Here is a 24,149-nt window from a genome sequence, read left to right as displayed (position 1 = left end):
CACGTATGTCTCCATGGAAATGGAAAAATTAATATTGACGTTCTTTTGTACACTGCTGTAAACGTTTTTATTCAATTGCTTGAAACATTCCACTCATTTGTCTTCCAAGACTAGATTTCATGTGTTTCAGTTCTATAATCTAATAAGTGGAAATAACAAATCTCTCTATAGGGTTTGTGTTTATTAACTTATTCGTGTTAGAATAAAACACCGTCTGTAGGTTTGGCGTGATTTCATCGGCTCATAGTTTTATATTTAAAATAGCATCATGACAAATTGAAAACAGTTAATTACAATAGAATGAGTCTATTGTAAATTGTACTAAGCCTTATATTCGTCTTTAATGCCAGGTTTATGTGTTTATAATGTGACCCATTCTTTGTATACGACGAAAAGTTGTAAAATATTCTACTATTAAAAAAAGGATAAAAAATGTTCATCTTTGCTCCTAAATGTTCGTGGTTTGATATCTTTTGTATAAAAGATTCTTTCACTGGTGCATTATGTTAGTTTCGAAGAACTGCTAAAGCTTTATACAAGAGGGACACAGGTTGACCCTGGGTTAGAACACTGGATTTCGAAGTTGGTGAAATATGTGCTCGAGGTCATTTGCATCTGACCCTCCTGAGTATCTAAAATTCAACAAATACTCACAAAGAAGAAGCGAAAAATCTGTGCGATGTCATGAAATGTTCTCCTACTTTCAGGAGTGTGTTCGTTATAAGAATGACATTCAATTCTTCAGTAAATATGCACACTAAGTGCTGCTGATTGGCTTTTTCTCCTCTGGTCAGTAGTAGCACGTATTTAGGAATGGTGAAAGATAGCTTTGCCATAAAAATAAAACATAAATATGAATTTGTAATAGAGTAGAATGTTGTGAAGAAATATATAAAGTAATTCAGATTGATACATAATAAATATGTAATCATGTGACGACCATACGTTTATTAGGCTGTTACTATGAATGTTTGTAACATTTATGTAAGATTCTATCTGGATGTTTAGATTTTAACACAGCTGTTATTTCGCAAAATATGGATATACTGAATGTAGAAAAGAATAGTGAATAATTGTTATGAAGTGTTCTATAAATGACAATAAAAGTACTTGGCCACAAGGTTAGTTGATTTTTCCCGTTATTTTACAAAAACATTAATTTACACAACGTTTGGTATTATGTCATATTTTTGCTTTATAATTGCTCCCCAGTGGCACAGCGGCACGTTTGCGGACTCGCACCGTTGTAATCCAGGTTTTGGTGGGCAGGACACAGATAGCCCATTTTATAGCTTTGTGCTTAATTCTAAATAAAAAAAAAGATTTATAATTTTCTAGAACTGGTCCATAATGTAAGCTTAAAACGGAATTAGAATCTAATTACATCTGAGCATTAATCATTGAAATATTCTGACAGATTGCGAATTGTCATGACTTTCAGTTCCATTGGTTGATTTTGTTTCTTTCTCTGTCATTATAAGTTTAATATCGAGACTGTTTCATTTATTTTCAAGATATTTCATGTTAGTTTAGAAATTTAGCAATTTTTTCTTTGGAGTTAACCCCTTTAACGGGAATAAATAGGGGCGTGAGCTGATATATGTTCATGTGGGCGTCTTTTTCTCTTTTGATGTTGATAAGTTACACGTGGTCAGAATATGAATTCAGTATTTCTCTTTAAAGTTAGCTGTTCCAAAATACGGAAACTACGTCAGTAGAAGGTGATAAGCACATAACAACACATCTGTAGGTAGAACTTTGTTTTATTAGTTGAACATAAAGAAAAGGAAATGAATGGTTATAAAGTAGGGCGTGAGACAAAATGTGGAGAAATCTGGATGCGTTTTCTTTTTTATTTTTAAGAAATATGTAAATACATTAAATAACAAGGTCGTGATTGTAAATCTGTAGATGATTTATTAACGGATTCTTTTATGTAATACTTACGACAGATGGCGGAGGTATCGATGCAGTCTGTTTATCTGCAATGATACCATAAACGGTTTTTTTAGAATGGTTACAAATAACCATAGACAAAAGTCACAGGTATTAACATGATACTTGGAATGGCTATAACATAATTTATGATTTTTTGACGTCATAAGTTATGTCATCACGTTTGTCGATTGCCCTTTGGAAAACCAATCTCCTGATTCCTTTCCTGTGTATATTTAATTTTTAGACCCATAAATGATTAACCTGTATCAGCTAATACTTTCCACAATATAAAACATTCCTTCTTTCTTTCTTTCTTTCTTTTTAAATGATAATAATTTGGACGAATTGTTAAACAGAGCAAATCCTTGTGTAATTTCCAGTAACTTCACCCTCACCCTGATATACGAGGGCTGTTCAAAATATACGCGAACTGACGTCATAAAACAAAATGTACTTTATTTAGAAGTTACAGGTCTGGGACCCCTTCAAAGTACTCTCCTCCCCAACGCACACACTTATCCCAACGGTGTTTCCACTTGTTGAAACAGTCCTGGTACGCTTCTTTTGTAATGTCCTCCAGCTCCTTCGTCGCATTTGCCTTAATCTCGGGAATCGTCTCAAATCTTCTTCCTTTCAAGGGTCTTTTGAGTTTGGGGAACAAGAAAACATCGCAAGGAGCAAGGTCAGGTGAGTAGGGGTGGGGTGGGGAAGAACAGTGATCGAGTGTTTGGCCAAAAACGCACGAGTTCTGAGGCACAAACTTCGCAGCAACGCGGTGCATCTTCAATTTTTTGGTCAAAATCTCGTAACAAGATCCAACTGATATCCCAAACTCTTCAGCAAGCTCTCTGACAGTCAGACGTCGATTTTCCCGCACCAGGGTGTTGATTTTGTCGACGTGTGGGTCGTCAGTTGACGTGGAAGGACGTCCAGGACGCTCATCATCTTCAATGGACTGTCGACCATCCTTAAAACGTTCATGCCACTTGAAACATGCCGTACGCTTCATAGCAACATCACCGTAAGCCGTGTTAAGCATAGCAAAAGTTTCAGTCGCAGATTTTTCAAGTTTAACACAAAATTTCACAGCAAGTCGTTGCTCCTTCAGGTCATTCATTCTGAAATCCGCCAAACGAAAAAATCGCATTCCACTTAAAACCGCGTAGCTAATACACAAATGAAGATATCTGCAATCGGGAAATGGCGTCGTAATCAGCTGATCTGTGCAAACCTAGCGACACCAAGCGGATTCCACTGGAACCAACTGGAGTCGCGCAATTCAAACAGTCCGCGTATTTTTTGAACAGACCTCGTAGTGTAAAATGGGCCCTATTGTTCCTTTTTGGGTTTGGTTTGTTTTTGAATTTAACTTAAAGTTACTCGAAAGCTATTTGCGTTCGCGGACCCTAATTTAGCAGTGTAAGACTAGAGGGAAAGCAGCCACCCACCGCCAACTCTTGGGCTACTCTTTTACCAACGAATAGTGGGATTGATCGTCACATTATAACGCCCCCACGGCTGAAAGGGTGAGCATGTTTGGCGCGACGGGGATGCGAACCCGTGACCCTCGGATTACGAGTCGCACGCCTTAACGCGCTTGGCCATGCCGGGCCACATTAAACACTCGTATCAGCCGTTTTTACTAAATATGTTCATAGACTAGTCTAACAGTATATACAAGATCTCATGAACGAAGAGAATCCTGCACTTCATCTAATTTCCATCTGAATCTAAGCGTGATTTACATTTGTGATATACGAGTTATTATTGTCTAACATTGCAACATAAAAAGAAACGTTTCGCTAACTACTATCAAAGAGCAATGTCTCAGCCACCTAACGTTTCTTTCCCAAATATCTCCTGCTTTTATTTCCCTTAGGATGTCACCACTGCCCAAGAATCAACGAAGTCAATTAAGAAAAATTACTTATTATATGTCTTAGAATTTGTAATTTACTTGTAAAATGTGCTTTGCATTGCTGTTGTTTTATATCCTATAGAAATGATCTAATGAATACACAATTTAGCAAAGATTGGTGAATTGGTATATCATCTTTTTTTTTCATCCCTACATAAATATTTCAGCAATTTGTAAATCTTTATTCTTTGTTGAAATATGATAAATATGTTCGATCCTGTCCAATGAATTATGTACTTGGAGAACATCCTGAAGTTCCACGTACTTTTCGCAAGAAAACCATTACCTTTCGAACGTGGTCGATCTCATTTTACGCCTTTGATTTGTTTGTAGATAAGCACAGAGCTTCATAATTGGCTATCTGCGCTCTGCCTACCACAGATATCGAAACCCGGTTTTTAGCATTGTAAGTCCGCAGAAATACCACTGTTGCACTGGGGTTTTGTCTTTCATTATCAATCACGTAAGAGTTTAAAATATTTTTTACGTAGTAATGTTCGTTTACAAGTCCTTGGTATTTGGTATAGTTCAGCAGATGCATAAAATATTGTGTCGATAGAATATGACCTCGCGCACATTCCAGGCCATGTTTAGATTTTTTGTGCAAAGCTACACGAGAGCTATCGGTGCTTTGACGTCCCAAACTTTGTTTTTGTTTGTTTGTTGTGAAAAAACTAAGCTACAGAGTAAGTCATCTGTGATCTGTGCTGTGTCAAAGACGGGTATCGAAACTCGGTTTTTAGGAGACACCTTAATTGGGAACTGAAGGCTATTCTACAGAGGACCAAAAAACTATTGAGGTGCGCTTGTCTGTTACGTTTTTTGTACAGTTACGGCCCTAAAACGCGAAGCATGGTTTTGTGGTTAAGAAACACGGACCATGAATTTCCAGATTCAATGATCGGACTTTCCAGTTGTGTTGTTGACGATTTAATGCTATTTAGACGTGTTTGTTGCTGTTTAAACTGATTCATGTTGTTCGACCATTAAATTTAGTTTCAAACTAATAACTTGTTCGGTGTGGTGCGCCATTACAGGCTGTTAATTATGTATTGTTAACATTCCTTGTTCACTTTGAATTTGAGTTTCTGTTGTTACACTGCGTACTTTAGAGGGGTGAAATTTTATTTGGTGTGTTTTTACCCTGATCTTCTGTTGTTGTTCGGTGTCGTGTGAATATGTTTTTTGGAAATGCTATGCGTGATTCTAGCTTGTTCCGTGTGTAATGTGGTATTCAATGTTCATAACCTTTTACTGTGTTGTGGTTTATTTACTGTAGGGTTAACGTTATCTAGATTGTAGAGTTTGTGTAATGTCTAAACAAACACCTAATGAATCGCTAGAAATAAGCAAATACAATTTATTTTCATAGAATTATTGACCACAAATGGATTGTTCTATCATTTTGCTAGGACAAGAGTGGAAAGATCCATTATCCTGCCATTAATAAGTGATTTCGTTCCTGTCAAGTTGCACATGGTCATCTTTCATTTTGGGATAGACACAAAAACGTTAGCTCCATAAGACTGAAAGCTCACTAGACCATACCTTCCCCTGTCTTAAACACACAAATTCGAAGAACCTAAAGCCTGTTTATCGATTTCTTGTTCAATGATGTAGTGATAGCACGATAAAGGACGTTATTTTCGTCACCATCTCACTGGTTCCAACGTATAGTTCATATATCTGTAGGAAAGGTCCTATTCTATATTAAATAGTGTGTGTGTGTGTGTGTGTTTTCTTATAACAAAGCCACATCGGGCTATTTGCTGAGTTCACCGAGGGGAATCGAACCCCGATTTTAGCGTTGTAAATCCGTAGACTTACCGCTGTACCAGCGAGTAACATATTAAATAGATTTGGCTTTTGTTTCTATATTTATGTAAAACTCGTTTACGAAAAGTTGGTAGAACTTAGAATACCGAAACATAGTTTTCAAAGCAGTCATCAAACCTGGCTCATTTTAAACTTTAGATTAGATAGGAGGACTTTTTTTGTTTTAATAAAGAAGGGACTGTATAAAACGTAAGGATGGAAGGTTTTAAATACGTCCTCCTATATATTTTTACAACATAGGTCCTTATTTTAACTGGAGTTTGAGTTTTAATGTTGACCAAAGACAAACAATATTATGGTACCTCCGAAAATGTCATCCAAAATGGTGCACGTGCTTAGTAAAAGAAAATAGAAAAGTGAATGAAAAATAAGCTGACGTCAGTTTGACGTCAGTTATGTTTTGTTGTTTATAAAAGTAAGTTGTTGTGAGATAATTATAACCTACTATTATAGACGGTAAACCAAACTGACCCCAGTCCATTTTTTCTCCACTCTCCACTGTTTTATTTTACAGATTGTCTACAATTTAAAAGACTTTCTACAAAAGCGCGTTCATCGACGTAATTTTTCTTTTGATTAAGTGAGTGAAAAATAGTCGTAAACAAGCGATGATCTTTGCTGTATTATTCTGCAGTTATGATTGAAAATATAATGCGGGTCGCTAAGGTCTCATTTTTCTCTCCCCATAATGAAGTTGACTTCATAGAGCTCAAGTAGTTAATCATTAGATATTCATTATTCATTAATTTGAAAGCCAGGATACATTTAAATTACAAGATTAAAGAAATTGTCATTATTAATGTTATATATATATATACTTCGTGTTGTTCTTTAGGCATGTTCAATTTTGTTTTCAGAATAAGCGGAATAGAATACGATAGCCACGCGCATTCTCAGGAAGTTTAAACAGTAACCATATCAGCGTTAGACTTGTGGGCATGCGTGATAATAAACATTAAAAATCGGGTAAATGCATGTTTGAATAACTGTTACAGGCAAGTTTATGGGCACTTTCTCTTGTATACATAGAAATTCACAGTTTTGTTATCTTTTTCGAACTGGTTTCGCAGCTGATGGTTAGTGATCAGACAAATTGTTAAGCCTTAATGGGATATGATTACCTCACCACCCATTTCCTGTGTCCTCATTCCATATGAATGAAGGTCAGAACGAGAAGTGTGCTACCAGTTAGTCTTATCTCCTGAACTATCTGTTCCCTGACAAGAATAGATATATATATGTTTATCTACACGTAGCGTGATTTGTGCATTAGTGGTTCTACTTGTTCTCCTATGCAAAACTAGGGCAATAAGTCCAGTAGTCATTTTTTTGACCGTGATCCTTCACAGATATTATTTTGCACTTAAGTTACTTATAGACAGACTGATAGGCAAGAAAGTATTTTATGATAACGTCCTGATAAGTAGGTTTGTTTTAGTTGTTCTCTCAATCCCATAACAGCAGTAGTGAATATAGGAGTTTGGTCGTCATTGAAACTAAATAAATTAATGGATGAATATTCTGAAGTTAGCCTTAATGCTATGTCAGCCGTAATGATTGAACTCAGAATTTTAGCTTAATAAGCCATAAAGTTTACTACTTAACCATCCGGGTCTGGCATAGCCAGGTGGTTAAGGCAGTCGACTCGTAATCTGAGGGTCGAGGGTTCGAATTCCCGTCACACCAAACATGCTCACCCTTTCAGCCGTGGGGACATTATAATGTGACGGTCAATCCAACTATTCGTTGGTAAAAAAGTAGTCCAAGAGTTAGCGGTGGGTAGTGATGACTAGCTGTCTTTCCTCTAGTTCTACACTGTTAATTAGGGGCGGCTATCGCAGATAGCCCTCGTTTAGCTCTGCGCGAAATTCAAACCAAACCAAACCAAACTTAACCATCCTTAAACATGTTTCACCAGCTACCAAAGAGTCACAAAACAAATAGCTCATTGATTTCTTTCTTGTGTTTCTGGTGAATATGTTTTTCAAGAATACAGTATGCTGTGTAGTTAAAATATAATCCAAATTGAAATGATGTTACAGCTGTAACGATTAGTTTTTAACTCTCTTCTTTTAAACACACAGTATTTTTTTCTGGTTTTCGTATCTGATAATTTGTTCAGTTTAACAGTTCTTTTATACTTCCTGTCTGATACCTGGTTTAAGATAACCGTCTTTCTATGAGTATCTGATACTTGATTTTAATATAACCGTCTTGCTATGTGTGTCTGATACTTGATTTTAATATAACCGTCTTGCTATGTGTGTCTGATACTTGGTTTAATATAACCGTCTTTCTATGTGTATCTGATACTTGATTTTAATATAACCGTCTTTCTATGTGTATCTGATACTTGATTTTAATATAACCGTCTTTCTATGTGTATCTGACACTTGATTTTAATATAACCGTCTATGTGTACTTGATACTTTGTTCAATTTAACCGTCCTTTCTATTCTCTGTACCTGATACTGTTTTTAGTTTATCCATGTTTCTTTTGGTATTTCTGTTACCAGTCCAGTTACCTCACTTTTATCTATGTATTTATCATATTATTATATCCCGTTATTATTAATGTAATTGTTCCGTTTTGTCATGCCGTTTCCCACAGGTAGTTTTTTCTTTCCCTATGATTCACACAACCATCAAACTTTTTCTGTCCATTTGTCTAGTTCATTTCATGGTACGTGCTGTATCAATCTATTCCAATTTGAAACGTAACACACGTGTCTTACTTTTATAACTTTTCATTACGCTTTGAAATTGATGTAAGGAATAAATTATAAACAATTTTACTTCTGTAAGCGAAAATACGGAAGTTTTCAAAATACAAAAAATCTCTTGTAGAATAGCATTGTTTTATTAATTTCAATTCTTATGCCAAAACATTCTATTATGATTAGAAATTAGTAAATATTAAGCCGAAGCTACTGTATAATTTGTTGACCAAAGTAAACTTAAATGTTAAACGACTTTTTGAATGTTCGAAGAAATGGAGTCTTCATGTCACTGATAAGTTCTGATTATTATGCTTCAGAGAACTTGCTTTAAAGCACATTAATGTACATTAGAACTTCTGTACAAACTAGAATCACTCGACCATTTAAATTTAAAGAGCAGGAGAATGTTTTAACATAGTGGTTTCTGTAGGAACGCCATTTCGCTTAAAAACTCATTTATAGAGCTAGATATCATTATATATATTTAGTAATAATGTGGAGATGTTAGGATCATTGTGCTTATGGACAATTAATATGTTGTATTAACTGATAAAATGAAAAAAATAAATCGAACGTGTTTACACACGAGCCCGTCTGTACATATAGCAAGGTTTTATTTTTCTGTTGTTTTTTTTTTTTGTTTTTTCAGTTGTGTTACTTGTTGTCGTGGTATTATAGCACTGAATTGTGTCATCTGATTTCTTTTGATTTCAACTCGGATAAAATTAGCAAAATTATTTTCCAAGTTTTTATTTTTGCCCTTTTAGAAGATAACAAAATATCTTTCAACGTAATGAAATACATTATAACAACTAGCTTGTTTATAAAGTTCTAAAGTTCATTTTGTGTGTGTACACAACACACATATACATACATATACGAAATAATGTACACTTGCAGAAATGCAATTTTTTTTCAGCCCTGTGAAGACTGTTTTCCTAGAAAACACGAGCGTTCCACAGAAAATACGGTTATACAGCTGCTGTAAGGGTTTGTGATGTAGTATAGGGCATTAAAAAACAACAAATTTATTTCTTCTCTTAAATTAAAATCGTTACTTATTAGAGAACTCTAAGATATTCCAGTTTCTTATTTCGCTACCTTTGTTTTCCTTGAGTATCTGTTTACTTGTGCATTGTAATACATAAGGACTGTTTATTGGTGCATTGTAATACATAAGGACTGTTTATTGGTGCATTGTAATACATAAGGACTGTTTACTGGTGCATTGTAATACATAAGGACTGTTTACTGGTGCATTGTAATATATAAAGACTGTTTATTGGTGCATTGTAATACATAAGGACTGTTTATTGGTGCATTGTAATACATAAGGACTGTTTACTGGTGCATTGTAATACATAAGGACTGTTTATTGGTGCATTGTAATACATAAGGACTGTTTATTGGTGCATTGTAATACATAAGGACTGTTTACTGGTGCATTGTAATATATAAAGACTGTTTACTGGCGCATTGTAATATATCAGGACTGTTGACTGGCGCATTGTAATATATAAGGACTGTTTACTGGTGCATTGTAATACATAAGGACTGTTTACTGGTGCATTGTAATACATAAGGACTGTTTACTGGTGCATTGTAATATATAAGGACTGTTTACTGGTGCATTGTAATATATAAGGACTGTTTACTGGTGCATTGTAATACATAAGGGCTGTTGACTGGCGCATTGTAATACATAAGGGCTGTTGACTGGCGCATTGTAATACATAAGGGCTGTTGACTGGCGCATTGTAATAAATAAGGACTGTTTACTGGTGCATTGTAATACATAAGTACTATTTACTTATTACATTTATTAAATTCTTTTGCTTACCTGTTTTTAATATAAAGGTTACAAACTTTACGACTAATATATTTATTATTGCTCCTGAAGTGAGTTAGTTCTATGGGCTCTTGTGTTTAACGTTTACATGACACAGCGTTTTCTATTTCCAGATGTAGAAGTTGAGTGGTCATGAAGGCGGTTGCCATGGAAACATCAGATGACAGCGGTTACAAGGCTTGTGAGGATATTATCAGCGTGCGTGTTTTTGTGCCGGACCTACAAATCGAGGTACAGTAATTTGCTGTCTGTTCTCTTATAATTATTTTGTCTGTTTTTCTATTTTTGCGATTGGTTATCCACGAAACAAAACCCACGGTTCTCAAGCTCTACTACACTGGCCTCTAGGGTTCCGGAGTGTTTTGTGGGAAGGGAGGCCCGTGACTCTAAACGATCTTGTTTTCATATCGTAGATAACAAAGAAACGATACACTGTTAGATGGTGTTAATATAGCGTTTTATTTATGCATTAGATACATATGTCACTATCGCTTTAATGTATTCTAGGAAAACGTGAGTATAGACGCGAAAGAAATTGATGTATGAAGCGGTCCATGAGAAATACAAGATATAGCGCGTGTAGTTTAAGCAAATAAAATTCAGTTGACATAATTTGTGCTGTTAATAAATATTTTATTCAGACATCTCTTCGCTTAACCCCACACATGGCTTTCAACACTTTTCGTAAATTTATTATAATATAATAATTCTATATTTACATCACGCGGCAGATTAAATAAATAACCCAAAGGAAGCCTTGTTCAAGTCCTTCATTTAAATAAAAACACACACAAAACAGGACATCTTACCGTATGGAAAAGTTATGGTCTTATTGTATCGCATTTGATAAAATGTTCGAATCGTATTAACGTTAGTTTCGCGCTATAATAAGTTGTAAAAATAAGTTATAGTAAATAACAAGTTTTTTTCTGAACTTGATATTAGTGGGTATTAATAACTTAAATGTGTTTTAACCGTGTTTTCTTCTACGTCTGTCTCTTCTAAACAAGCTCCTTTCGTTTATTGTTATGACACGTATATTATTTCTTTATGTGTTTTCTTTATTGTCTTAATTATTTATTTCTCAGTGCGTAACTGAATTTCATTCTAGCTGTTCAGTTATATCAGTTTTAAAAGTGCTGTGTAGATATGTTCGTTTCTAAGTAATTCGTTACTGTTTTCTCTAGGTATATTAGTTTCAAGTGAGCATTTACGTCTAAACCAAGGCCCGGCATGGCCAGGTGGGTTAAGGCGTTAGACTCGTAAGCTGAGTGTCGCGGGTTCGAATCCCGGTCGCACCAAACATGCTCGCCCTTTCAGCCGTGGGGGCGTTATAATGTGACGGTCAGTCCCACTATTCGTTGGTAAAAGAGTAGCCCAAGAGTTGGCGGTGGGTGGTTGGCATTATTTTTAGCGATATATATAAGTTTTAATTTTGGTTCTATTAACACGTCTCGCTTTTAGTCCAGTGTTTTGTCCGTATTCGTTTTTAAAGTGAAACTCCGGGGTTAACATAACATTTAGTGAATGGTTTAACATTGATACGGAGCATCTGAAATAGTTTAGCAAATATCTTAAACCAAAAATCAATATTTTTCTTTTATAATGGCAGGATTAGAGGAAACGATTTTCCTTTCATCTGCCGCCTTCATCCTCTGTTATGAGGTACAAGGGTACAGGAAGATACGTCCGTGTGATTGGCCTAATGGGATACACATCTTTGTGCTTATGCGCTGTACTGTGTACTGCCGAAAACTATGATTTGAGGCGGTCTTAATCCGCGGGAAAATTCGCAATTATCTATAGAAATCTTCAGTAGCCATCTGCGTGGAAATTTAAAAACTCTACAGAACATCTACTGTATTCAATATTTTCAGCTATAATAGCTAATTATACATCAAGTAGAGATTACTATAACAAACAATTTGTTTGTAGATAAAATAATTTACCGAACATCTAGATTGTAAAATCAAAAGCATTATCATTACAACAATAAACATATCGGTTTTAACAATAGCAAATTACTTTTTAAACTGCTTATCTCTTACTACTCCCCTTTTCATAAAAAAAACTATAGCGTAACTGACTCCTCATTCTAACCTTACATAAACCATCTTTTTCATTTTATTTTTTATATCTGCCTCCACAGTGGAACGATTTTGTATTCTCTTCTCGCTTTTAACTTCCTTATACGGCGATTTGTCTTCTAAGGTGAGGAGCCTTCAGGTATTAACGGTAGTTCTAAATGTGATTCAGGGATAAGTCACATAAGAAAGATACTAATGTGAAAGAGATTAAAAACATATAAAAACTTCATATTTTTTTAAAGTTATGAGCTATTTTTTCTTTTGCTTCCATTTTTGAAAATATTTTGTAAAATATAAAATGATAAATTGCCCCTGACGACAACTGTTAAAACGTTCAATTAACGGGTTGGTGCATCTTGATGAATCCAGAATTTGTTGTCGATGGATTTGCATTCTCTCGCACAATTTTCTACTTTTTTTCTCCCGATTTCATTGAATTAATTTTTTAAGACTCAAAACTTGCACTTCATGTTGTTAATACGTTCTTTTCTCTTTTACAATTGATTTTATCTTCTTATTCTCATAAACTCTACGCATGGTAAATGTTCCTAACTTTTATTTTTGGACTGAGTATTATATTTTTTCATTTGCAATGTCCTTTAGATTTTAGCTTCGTTTTAATTTTACTATTCCAATATGTGTACGGAATATACTGAAATTATTTGAAATGCGTGAAGTAATAATAGAGATTTTTCCTTTGTGGAGCCCGGCATGGCCAGGTGATTAGAGTGCTCGACTCGTAATCTGCGGGTCGTGGGTTCGAATCCTCGTCATACCAAACACGCTCGCCCTCACAGGTGTGAGGGCGTTATAATGTTACAGGCAATCGCTATATTCGTTGATAAAAGAATAGCCCAGTAGTTGATGACTAACTGCCTTCCCTCTAGTCTTATGCTGCTAAATTACGGACGGCTAATGCAGATAGCCCTCGTGTATAAAAAACAAACAGTCAGTCCTTTTCGGACTTTTGATATCTTTTTATTTTATTTCCTGATCGTGGACGTTTCTTGGCTCAAGTAATACTGATATTTATCAAGTTCCTATGTAATAGAACCCCTTTCAGTTATTCTAATCTTTGTTTTTATCATCGGTCACAGTTGTAAAAATTTTTTGCTCTAATTTTGATTCCTCAAATATTGATGATTAAACAGTAGATGTCAGTAGAGAATGTTTAGCTTAGTCTGTTTATTGATATATCAGTAAGTGATAACTCATTGACGTTTCAGCTCCACTGTGAATTCAAAATTCGTGTAAAGAATTTAAAATATTAAGAAAAAAGTAGGTTCGTCTTTGATTTGTTTCAAAATATTAATCAAAATATCTCTGTCACTTTTATCTGTCCTCCGCTGGTTTGATTTTGCTCGGTGGACTCAGCAGATAGCCCCAAACGGCTTTGCTTTAAAAACACACACACAGTTTTATCTGACGTATTTTGAAATTCATTTTCGAAATTTCTTTCGACGGTTTCATGTAATTTTTCTTCCATCTCAATAAACGTAAATATAAATTCCATCGTAGCAATTCATTAGTTTGAAGATGACTTGAATCATTGAATCAGAAATAATTATAACTTCTAGTCTGTGTAATGTAAAATACTTGTCACAGTTGTCAATCTAAAAAGTAACAGTTTTTAAGACAAGTTCAGTTGGAATATTGGTACAAAGGTTTATCACACAAAAGCCATCCATTAGTGATATTTCTTCCAGTTTTTTCTATAATGTGACTAAGAAATTCATTGCCATCATGGATAAAGCTAAGTACGTTTTGTTAAAAATGTAATAATACATCTGAAGTAAGATTGTTTTTATATAATTTATACATATGTTTTTCTTTCATTTGTATTGCCCAGCATGACCAAGCGTGTTAAGGCGTTCGACTCCCAATCCGAGGGTTGCGGGTTCGAATCCCGGTCGCCCCACACATGCTGGCCCTTTCAGCCGTGGGAGCATTATAATGTGACGGTCAATCCCACTATTCGTTGGTAAAAGAGTTGTCCAAGAGTTGGCGGTGGATTGTGATGACTATCTGCCTTCCTTCTAGTCTGCTAAATTAGGGACGGTTAGCACAGATAGCCCTCGAATAGCTTTGCGCGAAATTAAAAAAAAAGCAAACAATCCATTTGTATTTCACGCTTTCTTTATAACACTAATATAAGAAGAAACTATGAAAACGGTAAACAAATAGGCATAAAATGCAAATGTAATGGGATGGTCCCAATATAAAAATGAATTACACCGTAACGTGTCATGATTTGATAGCTTACACTATGATTGCTTGTCATTTATCCATTCACACAGTGTCACGCCAAAATATTGTGCATAAAAGTACAAGCAGCCATATGTTTCCTGGTAGAGGCGTGGTGAATGCACACGTGGCATTACAGAACAGAAATATTACTTGAAAAAATCGAATAAATCTAACTTTTAGCTGGTGAAGGCTGCTCCATGTGATAGAATGAAGCAAAATTTCTTGGTCTAACTTTTAGCTGGTGAAGGCTGCTCCATGTGATAGAATGAAGCAAAATTTCTTGGTCTAACTTTTAGCTGGTGAAGGCTGCTCCATGTGATAGAATGAAGCAAAATTTCTTGGTCTAACTTTTAGCTGGTGAAGGCTGCTCCATGTGATAGAATGAAGCAAAATTTCTTGGTTCAGTAGATTTTCGTTTTGAATATTTTTGTAAAGATATTCATTGGCTATCTGCCATAGCCATCCTTACTTTTGAACTGATAGGTTTAAAGAATGGCAGCAAGTCGATAGCTACCCACCATCATTTCAAATGGCCACTTTATTTTAACCAAAGAGTGGAATTTAACTCTCGCCTTTATAATGCAACCATGAAGTTAAAATGTCGTGAGCAATTATTTTTTTTTTTTTTGTGATTAAGACGCGAACACCGTAGAGTTGGTGTCCGACACACTAACAACTCAGTAACGCTCGGCCATGTGTTTTAAACTGACCTGTACAGAAACTAAAGAAAGTATGAAACTAGTTCTGTTTGTAGTAAAAACAGTAAAATTATAAAGTTCAAACTCTTCCAAAGTAATGTTAATTAACTCATGGTATGCTCTTTACATAGTACACAACGATAGTTGAGAATTTGCCAATAGCAGAGCTGTAAATGCATTATGTAAATGTAGGTATGAATGTTATCTCTACAAAAGCGAGGTCATATTGACCTGAAGTAGCCCTTAAAAACGATCGTTTGGAGATATAACCCAATCAAAGGTTAGAATGGCCATCAAACAATATGACAAAGCTGGAGGAAGACTCTTTTACAAACGAATCTAAGTTCAAGTTATTTGGCAGCAAACAATAATAGTTTTTTTTGTTGATGGAGAAGAGATCCGTATAATGTAGATCTACACTGAAATATACAGGGGGGACCATTACAAATCTGTACTGCGTTTCAGTCAATGATGTTAGAAGCCTACACAAAATTGATGGTGCACCAACTGCAGACAGGCACAGCAGGTTATTATCAATCATATAATTCCTCCAGGAATAAATAATTGTTTAACAGGGATTCATATTTCAGCAAGAAAGTGATTCCAAAAATCCTGTAAAAGTAGTGAAACGATATCAGGAAGAATACAGAAACCGATAGAACACAGTAAACCGTAGCCTGGTTGTATGAAGTCCAGATATAAATATCAAGGATATATGGATTTGTATGGAAACTGCGAAGGTAAAATTATAACTAAACAATTTTGCTGGAATTTGATATGTACTACTTGCTATTTTGAACAATATTTCACAATCAAACGTTGATCAACTTATGGAAAAGTAGTACAATGCAGAAGCTGGTTGTTTTTCTTTCCAATATTATATAGCAATACAAAAGTACTAATGATACATTGACTATTTAATTAAAATTACGTATTGTTTGTGACTCAAAATAGATTTTAAGTATAAAATACAGAATCATTTTCAATACTGAATAAGTGAACACAGTTCCTAAAGACGGTTGGTATGAATATTAAAACTTTACTTAAAATACAGTACAGAACAACGTTTCGACCTTCTCATGTTATCTTCAGGTTAACAGAGCTGTCTTAAGAATACATTTTTACTTCAACTGAGTTTCTCGTAATCATGAACACAGCTTCTGCTTCTCACATGCATTAACGCTTTATTAGTTTGGACAAACACACAGAAACATTTTTCGTTACTGTTATAAATGTGATCAGAAATAACATATCAATATCGATACACACACGTACTTGCATGTCTTACTTCCCTGCCAATTGTCACCTGTTGTTTACTCCGTTTTTTTTTTAGCTGGGTGTTGAAAATTAGAGCCATGTGTTCAAGAACAGAGATAACGTTTCATAAGAAATAAGTTTTTCAGCTGATTTAAGTTTTACTCTAAAAGGAAGAACTGGGAGATAAGTGTTAGTCATGTAATCTGCTTAGTACGACGCTTAGATGGAACTACGAATGTATAGCGAACTTACGAAACGAAGAACTTGCTGTTTGCTAACTCTAACGAGTGTGAGAGATGAGAAGAGAAACCAGAGGTCCAGCATAGCCAGGTGGATTAAGGCACTCGACTCGTAAACTGAGGGTCGCAGGTTCGAATCCCCATCGCACCAAACATGCTCGCCCTTTCAGCCGTTGGGCATTAAAAGTGACGGTCAATCCCACTATTCGTTGGTAAAAGAGTAGCTCAAGAGTTGGTGGTGGGAGATGATGACTAGGTGCCTTCCCTATATTCTTACACTGGTAAATTATGGACGGCTAGCGCAGATAGCCCTCGTGTAGCTTTGCGAGAAATTCAGAAACAAACAAAGAAACAAGAAACAAAATTGGAATTTCTAACTTGGCTTTATAGCAGTTCAGTTATAACATAAGGTACTATGTGCATTAAAATAAACAAATGTTTCTAAAGATTAGTGAAAATTTGTCCAGTTTTTCTAATGTTTTCCTGAGGAAATAATTTTCAGAAGACAGTTGAAAACACAAACATCATCTCAATAACCCTTTTAATGTTACAGATACTTGTACATTATCTGTATATAGGGAGAGTGAGGGATGGTAAAATAACATTCATCATACATATTTACTGCATATGTAATACAATCAACTCATTTGGTAATACCATTACTTTCAAGTGTATGAAAATAATTTTACATTGCAATTCTAATTTGAGTCATTTCGTTTTATAAGCCAATAAAATATGTTAAAACATTTGGAATTGGTTTCGTTATAAATTTGTTTTGTTTTGAATCGTGTAGTTATGCTTAACGGAACATAGTTTTAACCAATAAATTGATGGCTTGATGCGTCCCAAAAGATTTTGAACAAGTAATATCTTGTTAAAATATATATTTTTTATCATATTTTTGTCTCTTTTCAGAAGCTTTTTCAGTTTCACCAAGAAGAGTTGGTGTGGGATGTTAAACAACAAATTCTGTCTTCTCTACCAAAAGTAAGTATGTTTTAAATGAGTCTTTTCCTCACTATTTTCTCATCCAAAAGTTGAAAAAAAAAAAAACGTTCGCTTTTGTTAGTCATAACGCGTGTTCTTTCTCACTCGTTTTCCTTGGCTACAAAAAACGAAACATCTATACAAAGAGATAGGAACAAAGTAGAGACCAACAGCAACAACGGAAAAGACACTTAGGTTGACAAAATCTCTGTAATCTGTTTTCCAAACACTTGGAGTACCTAACGTTTATAAACCTCAATAGTGGAAAATTAAAATTTTATGGCTAAGGCCTTTGGTTTTCAGCTATGATAATAATTTAACTTTTAATGTAAAAATATCAGTGTAATATAATTTTGATTGAATCAGAAATAATACTGCTTTTTTAAAGATCTTTAAATAACATTATAATAATATGCAAATTTTTATTAACTACTTGCACGAACATACAGAACAAACGTTTCCCAAACCAGTGGGATTGGTGAAGGAGACAGACACTATTTTGTTCGTTCGAACTCAACGCACACACCCAAGACTGTTAGGCGTTTATATCTTGCACTCGCTGTTTAAATACTGTGTTACGACTTATCTATAAGATAATTCTCTCATACAAGTTGCCTTAATTTCGTGAAATATTCCAAATACACAAAGTGTACTAATCTCTCTCTCTGTTCTCACAGGAACTGAACGAAAGTGTCAACTATGGTTTGTTTACAACTCCGAAGAACGGGAAAGCAGGGAAGTTCCTGGATGAAGAAAGGTTTCTGATCGACTATCCGTTTAGTGAACCCGTGGGTTATCTTGAAGTACGTTTGTTAAGTAATAAATATTTAAGGCGCTTAGACAGAAATCGTTCTTATAACAAGTGTTATTCACTTATTTCTACAATAGTGCAGAATAAGTAGAAATTCTAATGAATACAATTTTCAGCATATGGCGTCGTGAGCATTTGTTTTGGCCTTGTGAATGTGTGTGTAGATTGAAAATAATAAATAATAAAGTACTGCAAATGTTATCAACGTTTAGTTAACACACTACTATGAACATGAAGATGATGAAGAAGAAATAAAACCGAACTAAAATAATTTCTCACATTTGAAAATTATCTTTTTTTTTTGTACTACGCTATTTAATATTTAATACTTGGGCCTGGCACGGCCTAGCGCGTTAAGGCGTGCACTTCGTAATCTGAGGGTCGTGGCTTCGCGCCCGAATCGCGCCAACACATGTTCGCTCTCCCAGCCGTGGGGGCGTTATAATGTGACGGTCAATCCCACTATTCGTTGGTAAAAGAATATCCCAAGAGTTGGCGGTGGGTGGTGATGACTAGCTGCTTTGCCTCTGGTCTTACACTGCAAAATTAGGGACGGCTAGCGCAGATAGCCCTCGAGTAGCTTTGTGCGAAATTCCAAAACAAAATTTAATACTTTTTAATATGTCGAAGATAATAAATGTTTCGTTGCTTGTATATTTTTCTTTGCAAGTTCAAAGTAATTTTTACGAGTGTACATAATACAGCTAATTTGGCCCCGGGCCTGGCATGACAAGGTGGGTTAATGCGTTCGACTCGTAATCTTAGGGTCGCGGGTTCGAATCCCAGTCGCACCAAACATGCTCGCCCTTTAAGCCGTGGGGACGTTATAATGTGACAATCAATCCCATTATTCGTTGGTAAAAGAGTAGCCAAAGAGTTGGCGGTGAGTGGTGATGTCTAGCTGCCTTCCTTCTTGTCTTAAACTGCTAAATTATGGACCGCTAGCGCAGATAGCACTTGAGTAGCTTTGCGTGAAATTCAAAAAACAAACATTTGGCCCCGTAGTTTCGTATGTCAATCTTCATTTGATTTCATTCCAATAAATGACTACGTCACATAGTTTACAATCTTAACATGCCAGCATTAAGTGGAGATACTTGAGGCTCTAAGGAATTCTTTTGCTTTAGCCAAGTACATTCCTATAACGCACACAATTTAGGTACGTGAAACATTTATTGTGTAGCACGAGTTGGCTTTATTCTGTTAACTTTAATGATTCTATTTAACTAAGTGAAACGCACGTAGAACGAGTTGACTTAGTTATGCCATTTATGTGAAACGTCTGTAGCAAGAGTTGACATAGTTATGTAATTAAGCCAAGTGAAACTTGTAGAGTTCGAGTTGACTTACTCGTGTAATTTAGTTAAGTGAAATTTTTGTACTCTGGGTTAACTTAGTGATCAAGTTTAGGAAAGTGAAACGTGTGGTTATTACAGCCTAAGTTACTCATGCGCTGTTGGTAGATTTCACTCGAACGTAAAACTTGTAACAGATAAATTTAATCGCCTCAAATAAACTCAGATGACAGAGATGGTGTAATTTGAATTTTTATTCAAAAAAATTAATGTCAACTAACGACAGAAAATTAGTCGAAAGGCCTGAGAATTATGGTTTAAATGTATATGCAAAACTCAAATTGAAAAGGTTTATTACAGAGAATAATTTAAAATTCAGAAGACAATAAGAGAAACAAACAAAAGATAAACAAATAACAGTTATTGCGTGATTGTTTACCGGGCTGGTTTTTCTCCGATTGGCTGCTGGAGTTGAATGTAGGCTTTGACACTCCCGAACAGCGAAAAAACAAAGCAAATTCTGATTTACTGTTAAAATTCAGAAAAAAAAAAGTTTAGTGTGGTATACCAAAATCCAACTTAGCATACGTCACCGACTATTTGAAATAACATGTTTAGGGATAGAAAACAACAATAACAACAAAAAACACAACCTAATTCGTATAAGAATCAGTACTGTCTCGAAATGGGCTTGCTCCCCTTCTTCAACGGTGTCATACACAGGGCCAAAGTTTTTAACTGTTGTGTAAAAGAACTAGCATGTGTTTATGACCTTTAAACATATATTAATTAGAATGTTGGTAGCATATACAAGACACCTGCTTGAATATTTATTAAAATATATATGTAAAAACGGCTCGTTTGGGTTAAAAAATTTTTTTTTTTTTTTTACGTAGAGGAACGAACAACGTTTCGACCTTCTTCGGTCATCGTCAGGTTTACAAAGATGTAACTGATCGGAAGCTGACCAATACAAAGGAACACTTTTACACCTATATTAAAAATTATATAATAAATAACAATAATAAAATAAATAATATAAAATTATATATTCAAACATATAAGCACGCCCTATACATTCCGACACTCAATTACACAACCCCTTTCAAACATGTGGTCGCTTCCGGTCAGTTACCTCTTTCTTTCTTTGTGAACCTGACGATGACCGAAGAAGGTCGAAACGTTGTTCGCTCCTCTACGTTAAAAAAAAAGTTTTCCAAACCCAAACCAGCCGTTTTTACATATATATTTTTTCTACAAGTGGGTTTTCTCGACATCACTGATTCATTAAAATACTTCTGACAAAAGATATATTGTAAACTAGTTATGAAAGGAGAATAATTTATAATTATTTTAATCAATACAATCACCCCCATCGTTGGTTCAGTTTTTAACTTTTATTATTTGTTCTTATACTACGGGCGAGTGCCTTACCAAATGAACTCCCCTTTCAGCCATGGGGGCGTTATAATGTTACGATCAATCCCACTATTCGTTGGCAAAAAAGTAGCCGAAGAGTTGGCGGTGGGTGGTGGTGATTAACTGCCTTCCCTCTTGTCTTACACTGCTAAATTAAGGACGGCTAGCGCAGATAGCCCTCGTGCAGCTTTACGCGAAATTACAAAAAAACAAACAAACCAAAGTGACCACGTGTAAAATTTCTTAACAGTCCAAACCACCATACACTCGCACTTTAACAAATGTTAAGTTAATTAGTTAGTCTCTGTGCTAATTTTTTAATTTTCTGAATTATTCAGTATTCAAGATGTTTGAGATAGTAAAAGTAAACACGAAGCCCAGTTTATTGTTTGATACCAGTTTCGAGGAATTTCAGTCCTCATCAGAAGCTTCGGACAAGACAAAAGTTGGAAGAAGACGTTAGGCCTCTTATAGTGAACTGTGTATTATTTGTGTAGTGTGTTTGGCATATTATATTCAACACATTTCATACATATTTGTATAAGATTTCAATAATGTCTAACATTTACGCTGCTAATTTTTTTTCTTCTGAATTATTCACCAGGCAAGCTGTTAAAATACTAAATATAAATGTGAATTCCATTCTACCATTGCATTTACCCCTTGTCACTGAGTTATAAACCTTGTACGAGGACTGTTCAAAAAATACGCGGACTGACGTCATAAAACAAAATGTACTTTATTTAGAAGTTACAGATCTGGGACCCCTTCAAAGTACTCTCTTCCCCAACGCACACACTTATCCCAACGGTGTTTCCACTTGTTGAAACAGTCCTGGTACGCTTCTTTTGTAATGTCCTCCAGCTCCTTCGTCGCATTTGCCTTAATCTCGGGAATCGTCTCAAATCTTCTTCCTTTCAAGGGTCTTTTGAGTTTGGGGAACAAGAAAAAATCGCAAGGAGCAAGGTCAGGTGAGTAGGGGGGTGGAAGAACAGCGATCGAGTGTTTGGCCAAAAACTCACGAGTTCTGAGGCACAAATTTCGCAGCAACGCGGTGCATCTTCAATTTTTCGGTCAAAATCTCGTAACAAGATCCAACTGATATCCCACATTCTTCAGCAAGCTCCCTGACAGTCAGACGTCGATTTGCTCGCACCAGGGTGTTGATTTTGTCGACGTGTGGATCGTCAGTTGACGTGGAAGGACGTCCAGGACGCTCATTATCTTCAATGGACTGTCGACCATCCTTAAAACGTTCATGCCACTTGAAACATGCCGTTCACTTCATATAGCAACATCACCGTAAGCCGTGTTAAGCATAGCAAAAGTTTCAGTCACAGATTTTCGAAGTTTAACACAAAATTTCACAGCAAGTCGTTGCTCCTTCAGGTCATTCATTCTGAAATCCGCCAAACGAAAAAATCGCACTTCACTTAAAACCGCGTAGCTAATACACAAATGAAGATATCTACAATCGGGAAATGGCGTCGTAATCAGCTGATCTGTGCGAACCTAGCGACACCAAGCGGATTCTCCTGGAACCAACTGGAGCCGCGCAATTCAAACACTCCGCGTATTTTTTGAACAGACCTCGTACAGTTACGGAGGGACAGTGAAATTTCCTCACATTCGTATAACGCAGTGGCAAATAAGAACGTAATGATAGATTGTGGTTCATATCTGTTTTCAGTATTGTGAAATATTGCATAATTAACATAATATATTTTGAGTACAGTACCTCACATTAAAAATTATGGAATACACTGGTCCTTTAAGCCGTAACCTATTTTATCCGTTAATTCCATTATTAAACTCATGTTTGTAAGATAATGAATACTGAATATCGCTGTTTTTCTCACAGTGAAACGAAATTATGAACATGGATTTTTTTAAATTGTGTTATTATGAGTATTAACCTTACATGATAATGAAAACTTTTAAATTGTTTGTTGCCACTTAAAAAAATTGCAAATTTTGTTTTATTTTTATCTTTCTAGCTGCGATATAAACGTCGTGTTTATAAGACGATGAACACTGATGAAAAGCAAGTTAAGCAACTGCACACAAGAGTAAATATTATTTACCTCTCTAGAAATTGTAACGTATAAATTTAAATTCGAATCACCGTCACACCAAACATGCTCGCCCTTTCAGCCATGGGGGCGTTATAATGTGACGGTAATTTTCCACTATTCGTTGGTGAAAGAGTATATGTACATGAAAAAATATTTCTAGTAGATTTATTTTTATCTCGTATATGCATGTTTTAGGGTGTTAACAACTAGTTTATATGTATAAATAAATTTTAATTTTTGTATTAGGTAAATTATTAAAAAATTAGCCAATAATGCACATGTTAAGAAACAAATAATACAGTACTTTATGATATTATTTATAACTTGATTTTTTTTATTTATCTATTACAGAAGGTTATATATTTTAGGTAATATTTTCAAATTCTTCAAATGATATATAATTTTAGTAGACTAGCTTTTCAATGAAATGTTTCTTCTTGTTTCTCATCACTTAATTTTTTTAAGATATATAATTTGATTATTGAATGATATACATGTTTGATGGCCATTATTTGTTTATTTATTTTACAGACAAATCTTCGGAGAATGATTGACTATGTTAATAATGGAAATGTGGATAAAATAATTAAGCTGTGTGCAAAAGGATTAGACCCCAATTTTCACTGTCCTGAGAGTGGAGGTATGCATTTCATTCTAATTATGTAATTCTTGAATCTTAAGTATGAATAAATTACAATTACTGATTTAATATGTTCATGGCTATTTTTCAGCATTATTCATTAGTATGAACTAGAAGACAATGTGGAGTTTCT

The 24,149-nt window shown here is 35.1% G+C and overlaps 1 protein-coding gene across 1 annotated transcript in view; it reads left to right on the top strand.

Annotated features, from left to right (window-relative positions):
- The window catches only part of LOC143256640 (uncharacterized), an 89,548-nt gene that overhangs the window by 39,389 nt on the left and 26,010 nt on the right, over nucleotides 1-24,149 (top strand). The window contains exons 2-6 of the mRNA XM_076514115.1: nucleotides 10,375-10,492; nucleotides 17,705-17,776; nucleotides 18,454-18,579; nucleotides 23,299-23,370; nucleotides 23,908-24,016. Of these exons, the coding sequence (XP_076370230.1) occupies nucleotides 10,394-10,492; nucleotides 17,705-17,776; nucleotides 18,454-18,579; nucleotides 23,299-23,370; nucleotides 23,908-24,016 (478 nt within the window). The 5' untranslated portion in view covers nucleotides 10,375-10,393. The remainder of the gene's footprint in view (nucleotides 1-10,374; nucleotides 10,493-17,704; nucleotides 17,777-18,453; nucleotides 18,580-23,298; nucleotides 23,371-23,907; nucleotides 24,017-24,149) is intronic.

The sequence above is a fragment of the Tachypleus tridentatus genome, chromosome 7 (assembly GCF_004210375.1).
Source record: "Tachypleus tridentatus isolate NWPU-2018 chromosome 7, ASM421037v1, whole genome shotgun sequence".
Lineage (NCBI taxonomy): Eukaryota > Metazoa > Arthropoda > Merostomata > Xiphosura > Limulidae > Tachypleus > Tachypleus tridentatus.
This window is presented reverse-complemented; position numbering and strand designations above follow the sequence as displayed.